Source organism: Thermobia domestica, chromosome 2 (genome assembly GCF_964235325.1).
Source record: "Thermobia domestica chromosome 2, izTheDome1.hap1.1, whole genome shotgun sequence".
NCBI classification, from domain to species: domain Eukaryota; kingdom Metazoa; phylum Arthropoda; class Insecta; order Zygentoma; family Lepismatidae; genus Thermobia; species Thermobia domestica.
Genome location: NC_137455.1, coordinates 257,720,227 through 257,732,296, shown reverse-complemented (window position 1 = coordinate 257,732,296; position 12,070 = coordinate 257,720,227). Strand labels below are relative to the sequence as shown.

General features: G+C 35.5%; 1 protein-coding gene across 8 annotated transcripts in view; it reads right to left on the bottom strand.

The window, feature by feature from the left end:
• Mef2 (myocyte enhancer factor 2) overlaps positions 1-12,070 on the bottom strand; it is a 213,747-nt gene that overhangs the window by 48,527 nt on the left and 153,150 nt on the right. For all 8 annotated transcript variants that reach the window (XM_081748614.1, XM_081748620.1, XM_081748621.1 and 5 more), the window contains 2 exons: positions 10,939-11,101; positions 352-555 (listed from right to left, as the gene is read on the bottom strand). In XM_081748614.1, the coding sequence (XP_081604740.1) occupies positions 352-555; positions 10,939-10,992 (258 nt within the window). In that variant the 5' untranslated portion in view covers positions 10,993-11,101. The remainder of the gene's footprint in view (positions 1-351; positions 556-10,938; positions 11,102-12,070) is intronic.

Sequence of the window (12,070 nt, the reverse complement as noted above, 5' to 3'; positions counted from 1 at the left end):
GTTAGTTCGTTGTTAGAAACGCATACGATTTAAGAGAGGATTTCTGAAGTTTGTAATTTTCAAAACATGGGCAATGTTTGTTAATGTCCTGCATTTTCATGTATCATCACTACTTACTATTTCAATTTTTTAACTGAAACTTTCACATGAATTAAATTATACTAAACATAAATATGGTCATTAATTAATGGTTACCCTGTATATGCAAATTCTGTGGGGCCCAAGCGAACTTTTTCAGGGGGAGGGGGATAGGGCTCGGTGCCTCTGCTTTCTACGCACGTAAGTTGTATTCTTACTCCAAACTTAAAAAAAAAAAAATCTTAGAATATGAAAGGATGGTCAATTTCTTACCTCAATAATATTTTTGTTCGTGAGCGATTCATGAGGTTCATTGTACTCCGTATATTTGAGCAGCACCTTGTCCATGTCCGTTGAAGCATACTGATAGAGTTTGTTCGAGCTGCTAAATATAATTAACGCTATTTCACAGTCGCACAAGACACTCAGTTCGTAAGCCTTCTTCATCACGCCGAACTTGCGTTTGTTAAATGTTACCTAATGGAAAAGAGAAATTAATATTAGTAAATATCATTCACATTCATAGACTTAACATAAGTGAAAATTTAATGTAACATCATCATTTGAATCAGTAAGATCTAAGTCCTAAAGCTCAAAGTAAAAGACCCTCTCAAATAAAGTACGTCCTCTTACTTCCAATACTGAATATTCTATTTCTTATTTCTGAAACAAATGTGTAAGGATAGGGTTATAAAATAATGAGGAAACAATTATTGTATTTACTTAAAAAAACTTTCTTTTTGTTTTTCTTTTTATTTGTGTTATTTATACAATACTCTATGGAAGACATTATTTTCACTTGAAACTAACCAGAATACGTCAAGTGTTTTGTACGTCAAAACGGATTTGAATATTATCTCCATGTAATAATTCTCCAAATTCACTTACGGGAATACATCTAAAACTGGGATTCATAAAAAAGAAAGAAAAAAATCTTCGAGATTAACGTCCACGTTATGCCGTCTAGGCTAAAGGGGACGATGATGAGAAATTACTCAAATGGTAGAATGAAGAAAGTGGGAGGAAACGGGAGGACCCCGAGGAAACCCACGCACATGGTGTTTGTCCACAACAAAGTTCACTTGGCGCGAACTGGGATCGAATCAGGGACCCCTGCCTCATGAACACTCTACCAGTGAGCCACCGTCGCTGGGATTCATGCAATAATGAACAGCACAATAAGACGATATCTTGATTTTTCAGCTTAATACATTAACTCTCAAGACTGGAAAAATCACCAAATCATGTATGAAAAATGTAATCAGACACCATTACTAAAACGGAGAAAGTGATTAATATTTAAGTCTATATTTCCTAAAACTGTGTACCACACACGATAAGCTATCCTGAAAATATTATAACCTGCTGAAAGAATTCTCGTCTTCCCTTGTATAAATTACAAGAAAATTGGTCTTGCTTGTACCCACATATTCCTATTGCAGTTAACATCTAAATTTAAGGTTTCAGATACAGTGGTTATACAGTATATACAGTAATTACAATGCCGTATGTAAGGCTACTTACATTTAATGTTTCTGAAGAACCTGCTCATACATTAAATTACACTGTTCTTGTAACTCGCACTTAAAACTTACTTAATTTGTTTAGGTTTAAGGTAAAATAAAAATATGTATGACAAACTATTACAAATAAATGAGCTTTTGTAAAAACACTGACTTCACATAACGCCGACGGACAACCCTATTGTTTGTTTATCGCTAGCCCTAAGACAAAATGTAAAAAGCTTCTAGGGACCGCGTTCAGATTTTTGACGTTCGGATTATCGACGTCCTACTGTACTAATATGTGAGGAAATCCATGCCTGAAATGAAAAGAACGTGTGTACGCTTTGCCTCCCATGAGGTTTTGCACATCACCCCGGGGGGAGTTTTGCGAACAGAAATTTGGGATTAAAAGAGTATTGTGTATGCGATTTTTTTAAAAGAAACAAAGAGGGGAAACGGTGAAAAATAATGAGTACTACTAGACGTAATTTTGATAAAATTTGGACAGGCATATATAAATTTACACGGTTGTTCACGAAAGATTTAATTTTCCATCAGACAACGCGGGATAACACACAGTCAACCAAAAGCACTCCGAGCTACTGCTGAACCTGTCTACAGTCCTGATTTGGGTCCGGCTGTTTTTCACAGTTTTGAGTTATGAAAGAGTATTTGAGAGGACAAAAGTGTCACACAAATGACCAAATGATTCAGGGAGCTAGCCAATATAATTTTGCGCTACCGATAATACACACAGGAGCTTGAGTCAGATAATTAAAATGTGATGTCGTAGCACGATACTATGTCGAAAAACAATGCAATAATTCATAGCTATCTAGACATAAAATCATTACGGATTTTTGTGAACGTCCCTCGCTCAAATGAAAGAATAAATTCAACAACAAAAATAATCGAAAAGTTGATAGTGGCAATGTGGACTGTACTCAAGATGTGGCAGTTACCTTGTGTTTCATTATGAATTCTGGAATTTCAGTTATACTATTCGGTAGCATCAATCAATGAGCATACAGCAAAGAATTACGGTCGAACACCGATGATAAATCATCTCTGAACAGCTAAAGTTGTGTATGTCTCGATATATAAACATACTGGAACTGTGTGTGGAACTGAAATACCAGAGATATGCATGAGAGTGCAATGAAATTTTATACCATAGATACGTTATTTGCCTATACAGAAAATATTTAAAATTTCACAACTCCAAAAAACAGATCTAATCTTGATACATTTATATTGTAAAAAGTCTTTACTCCCTCCAATTTGAACCTCTACACGTTATGGGATCTAATCAAATAGGTATTTGATATGTTCCTAAGAAATCGCCTGCCATTGCTTGTGTGCGAGTCGAAACGACGTCGACATTTTCTGCTGAGGACTTGCCCATCGTATCCTACAACATTAGATGAGCAACATGTTAGGGGGCTGGCTACCTATCGTTCTTCTTGACTGTACATTCCTGGATACATATAGCAGAACATTAGTTTGGTGACTTGGGTAAGAACTATGTGAGGAAAGCATATGACATCACAGCTAGAAGTTTCTTAATATGGTAAAATTGGTTCCATGGTAAAATTGACCTCAATGCAGAACTGTAGAAATTGCATATTGTACCTAATGGTGCATTACACAATCACATCTAAGGGAAACGCATCTCCTGAGGATGGGGCACATTCCCCCCCCCCCCCCAAGAATAGTGTATCTTAAGAATCAATGAAGTTAGTGATATAAAACTCGGCATATAAACTGTTCATTAAAAATAAAGTAAAACGACTTGCAGCGTTCTTGAAAATTCAGTTCCTAAAGGGCAAATGGGGAAATTTCTAAAATAATCACATTTCTCTTTGTTTAATTAGAAAGTGTTGAACGTGAGGACTGAAACAAAGTGTTGAAGCTGTAGATCTAAAATTTGGTGTATAGACTTTAAACTAAACATATATTTCAGCGTTTCTGGAAATGCCGCTTCTAAATATGAAAAGGGAACAGTTTCAATAGTATTAGAATTTCTCTTTATTCGCGAAGTGCTGAATGTAAGGATTTGCTTAATTTGGATATATGAAACCTTAGTATATAAACTCTTCAATAAAAATAATACATGTTTCAGCTTTTCCGAAAATTCCACTCCTAAAGGGGGAATTTCTATAATACTGAAGTTTGCTTTCATTCATTCCCGAAGTGCCGAATATAAGGATTCGCTTACGCTGGAGATGTGAAATTCGGTACATTAGCTCCACAGTAAATACAATGAAACACGTATTTCAACTTTTTCGAAAATTTTACCCCTGTGGGAGAAAAATTGGATTATTTCTGGAATATTCCATTTTCCATTTCTTTATTGCGAAATTGCCTAATATGGGGATCATTCGTTTAAATTAAAGATATGAAAATCGGTAATGAACTGCAAACAAAAGTAAGGGAACGCATATTTCAGCGTCTGCGAACATTTCGCTTCTAAAGCGGGAAGGAGCATAAAGAGTATAATATTTCTATTTGTATATCACTCTATTTGTTCATAAAATATTTAGCTGAAAGTGTGAAATCCGTTATATATATATTTCCAATTAAAAAATATGAGAACACGTATGCAGTGTTTTCGAAAATTTTGCTCCTCAAAAAGGAATGGCGGTAATCTGTATTATTATATGAAAATGTAAAAGTGATTCACTCAGACGCCCAGGGCATATTCATATATCCAGAAACTTGAGATTTTGACAGGAAACTCTTTGTTATGAGAGCAATTAATAAGAAAGGATTTTTAAAGAATACCTATTAGTAAGAGAGGTAAAGGGATATAAAACTAGGCAAAACTCATTAAAATAAACGGAGATAAAACAACAGTTTTCGTAAACGGTGGGACACAAGTGGAAAGGGGCATTTTTTTGTTTGTTTGTTTTTCTCCCGTTTGCACTGAAAGTGACGTTGTCTGGTCGGACCAAGGGAAGACAGTTGGAAACATTGAAATGCATTTTAGAACATATTTAATACTTATCTAGCTTTGACTTTAGCTTTCTTTTCTGGAGCGAGGTTATATGAGACGTGGACTTACTGCTTAAAGTGGGATCCAAACCACACGACCTCCCCGCGGAACCGAACCCAGGTCTTCCGCGCCAAAGGTGCTTACGGTATCCACACAGCCACAAGGAGCTCCATACCCATATGAAGTAGGTTTCAACCATCACTTTGAATCAAGGGCTATCTTAAGGAAGTATGGAATTAATAATTAACGCGAGAAATAGAATATCTCACAAGCCCTTTAAATTACAAAGATAAAACTCTATATTGCAAATAAGTAGACAAGTGACCCAGTATTTTCCAAAATTTTGGTTTTAAGTGCCAAGAACAATTTATATATTTTTTTGCTACTTTGGAATCGACGTTGTCTGTTATACATGATCAAATAATGAAAAACGGATTACACGTTTGAAATTAATTTGGAACATATTTAGTACATATCAAGGGTTCGTATCATATTAACATTGCTTTACAGGTGTCTCCTAAGGGGAAGAGAAGTTCAAAATTTATGCCAAAAACACAATATCATATGGGTTTTCATAATTACACTTTCACTGAAACGCGTATCCAAAGGTGAGGAGGTGGTTCATTTTTCATAAACCTACTCTCTCCGTGAGAAGAACGCGAATTTCGAGATGATGATGATGATGATAATAATAATAATAATAATAATAATAATAATAATAATAATAATAATAATAATAATAATAATAATAATTATTATTATTATTATTATTATTATTATTATTATTATTATTATTATTATTATTATAAGCTAGTTTTGTTTCAAAGTGTGAGACTACGGTAAACTTTCAAACTATGCAATTTCAATACTCAAAATTGAAGAAGTACATCTGTAACTGGCTGCAATAGAGTAATACGACCAAAGATAGAACCTGTTCCTCACACGCTGAATCCATTATCAAAAAGCTATTACTCGTTATCCGTTACTGTTTTTGTTCTTTGTGGATAAATGAAGCCGAAATGGTTAATTTAAATAACTCCCAATTTGAATACAGACTTAACGGAGGAGATGAAATCTAATCTTGGGACGCTGAATCGGTAACAAACCTGATATCTCTTACCATTTTTTAATTACAGAAGTCAGTGATGAAACCGAAAATACTAGTAAATTCCAATTACTTCTGGAAAAATGAAATGAAATTTTGAGTTTTACGTCCCACGATTATGCCGGCTAGGCTAAAGGAGTTGGAGTATTGAATGAAAGGTGGAATGAAAAAAGTGGGAGGAAACGGGAGAACCTGAGGAAACCCACGCACACGGTGTTTGTCCACCACAAAGTTCACTTGGCAGGAGGTGCCAACTTATTTTTTAAGAACCAATGTATATTCCGAGTTTTATCTTTCAAACTTAGGGGACTAATAAGATACTCTATTTTTCACATCCATTCCTAAGAACATTGTTTAACAAAAGTGATATTATAAAACAATGGCTTGAAAACATATGTTCATAAAAATTAAAGTGATGTAGCCGTTTTCCCGTGATGATACAGACAACGTCGATTTGAATGTGTAAGAAAAGTTGTTTCAAATTACTCCTTCCCTCTATAAACGCGGAATTTCAAGGAAAGCTTGGGTAAGTATTCGTTTATTATTAAATAATGAGCTTATACACTGAGTTTCATTTCCCTAATTTGAAGAGCTTTTGTGAAATGTTATTCTTTGCATTCATTTTGAAGCCATTCTTCCTCTTAGGACACACAATTTACTAAAAGTGTCATGACAAAAACCCGGCCTAAGCCAAGTTCTAACTTAATTTTTAAAAAAATCAAACCTATCATCCGTTTCTCATGATTGAGAGAACTAACCTTGAAGTAATTTTTGAGGTATTGATAAAAAAAATTGAGATTGTCTCTCTTCTTCATCTTAAAAGCGGAATTTCCAAGAACGTTGGGAACGTGTCCGCGCCTTTATCGTGGGAACCACGGATTCTATTCTCTGCGGTAGTTCATTCCGTTCGGATCCCACGTTAGTCTGTAGGACCACGTTTCACACAGCCTCATTTCTACAAGGAACGCTAAACTCTCATGAACAAACCAACCACTGTCTACTTTTAAAGCTCCTAATCCAAGCATCGAAAACTAGGTAGTAAATGAAACGAGTTACGGGGTTCTGAGACTGAGTACGAGTAAATTAAAACTCATGGACTCTGGTATAGACTATCCGTGATTTGTCATTTTCCTTATAATATGCTTACTAATAAAATTCCAGACAGGCATGAAAGACGCTATTTAATAGACATACAATATCTTGGAAAGGAACTTCAGTGGTTAATTAGTTGAACGGTCAGTTTCATCGCATATGACATGGAAATCATGAGTTTGAGAATATATCTTTAGATTCTACATCAAACAATAGGCCCAACTGGTCACTAGATAACTTGCGAACTATCTGCCTGTGTATGCACACTTTTGATTCCCGATGGGAATATTTGTCTCGGAGATAAACCCGAGTAATAGATAGGGTTTCATATTAAACAATAATTTATTACTTACTTTATACTTTATTTGCTTTATTACAATTAATTAATTAGTATTTGCTCAGTTGGTTCTTTTTTCCGTTTCAAACACCTCGGTGCTGAAAGGGAAAGTTCAACTCTAGCCCCAGCAATCAATAGGTTCACCTTTGGTGCAGTTTCTATGATGATTTTTTAAGCATAAATATTCAGAATCTTTAAGAACTTAATATGAAATGCATATTTCAGTGAGAACTCGGGTCAAGTTTAAGATGTTATAGGTATTACTTCATAATATTACTTGTGAAACTGAAGCAGAAATTGAACTTCCTGCTCCTAAGGAGACAGCAGAAATGTCCATTTCTATGATATTGACATTTTCCTTTAGTTCCAAATATGGGGATTTACCTAAGTAGGTGATGAAAAACTAGGTTAATAAACTCATATAAAATTAAGAGAACATATGTGCTGTAACCCCTCATACTGGCAGTGAACACCACGTGTCACACATTGATAAACAAATCAACGTGCTTCAACACCATTACTGGCAAGCATGCGGTGGATATCACCGTCACCGAAGAGGACTGCCTTCGACAACCGTCCACGTACCTTTCAATACCGAGATTATACAGGGTGTTTCAAAACAAAACCGACAAAGTTTGGAAGGCGATTCCTGATACCAAGATAAGACAAAAAGTCTAGACCAACTTGGGTGCACAAATGCTTCCTTTCAGAGTTATAGGCTGCCGAAAACATGAAAAAATGAGCTTTAAAGGTCCATAGCTCCAAAAACTATGGGGCCTACCGAAGTCGGGTCAAGACTTCACTTAGGAACTAGTATGTGCCCTATCCAAATATCCAAGTTTCAGAATCCTGTGGTACTTCCGCAACAATTTGTATAGGGGTAGTTGGAGAGTATTTCAAATTATATACCGTAGTCAAGCTCCCTCTAGAGAAATTATTACGTGAGTACCTTAGAAGTACTAGATCATCATATCATGTGGATCTGAAATACGTAATAAACTGGCGTAATTGCGTTTGAAAACAGAAAGTACAACTTTATGTTGGGTTTGCAACAATGTTGCTCTGTTGGTATTGCAGAATTTATCATACGATTTTTCCTTTCTATAAAATCTACACAAAATTTCAGCTTTTAAAATCTATTAACTTAGAAGTTACACGGTTGTCCCAAACATTATATATATATATATGAGAGAGGAAAGGAATTGCGATCAGCCCACTTTGCACTCTTGCGTGACCCGAGGAGAAGTCAAACTAGTGCTTCCATCTGCCTCTTGTAGCAAGGTTTTTTGTGTATTGTCGAGGAAGTTGTCAGACAAGACTGAAGTTTACAGCGTGCTGGAACTTGTTTTTGTTGATTTTCTTATAAGGATCTGTATATTTCAACTCACGAGACGTACAACTTTAAGTTGTAAGATCTTGAATTTACTCAGATTCATAAAAAGTTATATTTACGTCTAATGCCCGACACAGAGTTATATTTCAAATAAACTACGTTTTACAGTATAGCCAGCTCAATTTTCAAAATGGCGCAATGTTGGGAATGCCGATCAACGTGATCGGTTTACCATCATGGTGATCGCCATTCCTAACAAACATTTTGAATACTTCTCCAACCAAAAAATATAAAAGAGGCTAGACCTAAGATAGGTAATACGTTTACTTGAGTCGAACACTAAAACTTTGGTATCGGTGTAACCTTTGTGGATCGTGGGTACATGCTGACTGTACTGTTGTGGACTCATCTAATGGACATATCTGTGACGTGTCTTTGAAAAAAACATCAATAAAACATTCAGTTGACGTTTCTCAGTCTTTCGAAGGCGCAGTGTAGCAAAAAAAAAAAAAAAAAAAAAAAAAAAAAACTGCCTATGAAAATGTGTGTTTATTAAGCTTGTACTGTGATCGCCATTGCCAACATGTGATGGGAATGGCGACCAAAGTAGCAATTTGAGTTTTTTCCATCGTGTTCCCGAACTGAAAGAACAATACTCTTTTTATTTTACACACTTATTGTAGAAGGATTGGAGTACGTATTTACACATTTGTTTCAATATATTTTGCAAATTAAACTACGTAATAACCCATTTTTCTTAGGTGATCGCCATTTCCCACCTCTCCCCTATATATAGGTTCTGCTTTTTCTATTTTAAGCTTTGTTTGGTATATTGATGTATGCTGGCATTTCAAATTGCACATAAATCCTAACCCTAGTAATCACCATCTAGAACTGTATATAAAAATTGTACGAGGGATATTTCCAAAGTTCTGGAAACTGCTGCATAACAGAATGTTGAATTAATAATTTGCTATTAGACAAGTCTCTTCACGTTTTTCTAGCAATCACATTCAAGGCCGGTCAATATTATTCGACCGCTTTCGAAGTATGAAAATGTTTCAAAGGTGTTTACACTCCCGCTATAAATCTCAAAGATCCATTATTTTCTTTTTGTGAAAAGACGATGCCAAATAGTCTGATTTTGCCAATGATTGCCTGCTTATTTTGGGGACTGCAGCATCAAAGGCACAGTGTATCGCTGGGTATCATTTTGTAGCCAGCAGAACGAGTATAGGAGACAATTGACGCAGACGAAATCTAACACTGCTACACATGACACAGCACTACTGCTGTACATGACTACTGTTGATGAACGAACTATTCGTGAAATTAGGGCAAGTGTACACATTAGTAGTAAGTTTATCAGATGCTCCACAATCATTTATGCGTAAGCAAGGTGTCAGCTCGCTGGATACCTCGACTGTAGGCAGGGCACCCTATCGGAGGAAAGAACAATTCCGACAAATGTCAGAGGCCCGTGAATTTTTCTTTATACTTTTCTTCATTCAATTGTGACTTTTTAAGTTTGAAATTCTCGGCAATGACAAATCATAACGCTAAACATCCATTGGTGACAAGAATAAAGTTGAAGTCCACTGCAGGAATTTAGCGACTTTTTAAGTCTTACTTGACTACTTTCATAAAAATGGAGTTGGTAAAAGTGCTGACGTCATTTGGGAACTAAAGTTTTTTCTACTAGCCAATGAAATCTATGGGTGCCCTGCTGTTGGGGCCAGAATAAAAGCTGAATAAAGCAGAAACTTCTAATCAATTCAAAGACCTGCAACCTCATGCGACCAACTTTCGCAAAACTCCATAACAACAGACAAAACCTGGAACTCATATTAATCCAGAAACAAAAAGCCATATAAGGAATTGTGCATAACAGAGCCCCCTCCCACGCACAAAGCTCACGCGGTTTCTTCTGTAGGCAAGGTAATGGCTACTGATTTTTGTGATTGTGATTAGATAATCTCAGTAGATTTATCTTTTAATGTGAAACACAATTACTTCAGAGTACTTTTCCATACTTCTGTCTGATCCATTATGGCAAACATTTGTCAAAAGTCGTCCTAGAAAGTTGCATAAAGTCTTTACTGTAACACGACAATCGAATTTTCATATTACGGCCCGTCAAACAAAGAATGTTTTACGTTATTTGTTTGGAATTATTTCCACATTCTCTCTACTCGCATGGCATGGCATCTAATGATTATCAACTTTTTCCCGAGATCAAAAAACTTTTACGTCGTGTGTGTTTCCAGAATTTTCATGATGTACAACAGATTGTAAATAGATGAATACAAGACACCCCAAATTGTGTCTTTGAAGAAGGCTTTAAGAAGCATTTTCGGGCTCGGACAAATGCATACAACTGAAAAACTACAATATAAAAGAAATTTAGTAAATAAATAAAGAAATTCTTAGAACTTCGGAAACATCCCTCGATGAATTAACAGTAAAAAGTGAAAGAAGGAAAAAATCACTTACCTGCCGGTTACGTTCATCCGTAATTCGGGAGATCTGTATTTTCTTACGGCCCATGGTAGACCTCTTTTAAAGCAAACTGACCCGTATCTGTTAAACTTGTTCCTGGAGGGCAAATAGGACGGGGGCAATCAGCGCGTTCGGTGCATTCGCGGAGGCAGCAAGTCTGAAATTAAAAGAATAAACAGTCTATTTAGGATTGAAAATCTTGTAAGCTGCGTACAGATATAGAAGAAAAACATGTTTCATGAAACATTTAAAAGATACATATCATCACAAACACATATATTACAAGACGAAGAAACCACTTGATGCCATAGTAGTACAAAGCACAGCTCGAGAGCACAGTTATGGAGTATACATTCTGTCTAACAGAAAACACATACCGCATTTCACGACAAAATTAGGATAAAGTTTAGGGAATTTACCATTAAACATGGCAAGGTCAACGTGAACTCAAATTCCACCACCATCTTCCGACTTTCTTGATAACCTGTTTGTTTGACCATAGTTTAACACGGAATTTGGTGATTTTCTCACCATAGCTTCATTTAAAGTTAGCGTATTGATATTGTACAAATAATAGTTCTTTTATATTTTGAATTTTTTTTCCTTTTAGGAGTCTTCTACGTACTTATAATGGAAACTTTTGGTTTTATTTTTATTTTTTCTTCTTACGTATTTACTTAAAATTCATTCAGCATTTTTAGCATTTCAACCATTCATTCAGCCATTTACGTCTACCGTATTCTTTGATTACTGAAAATAATGTTGACTTTCTTGGTCTACTGCTACATTTTTGTTTCAAAACTACCCGTAGGATTTTCAGTCAATCATCAAGTTTCATATTGTGTAACATCTCTCTTAGGCAAAGAACATCACAATGGGATGCTTGTTTTTATTATTGTCTTTCTTTGTTCTCCATTGACCATGTCATTGAAGAATAGTTGCCGAAAACAAGTTTCGCTTACGTATTCTGATGCATATCTTGCATGTTGTTCAACTTTTTTCAGTTCAACATTACACAAGGAATAATAAAATATTGTAATATTACTTTGAAACCTTCTTTTCTAAAGTGAACTTCTTACTTTGCTACTTTCCCTACAATACTTTGTCCATTATTCCAACGCACATA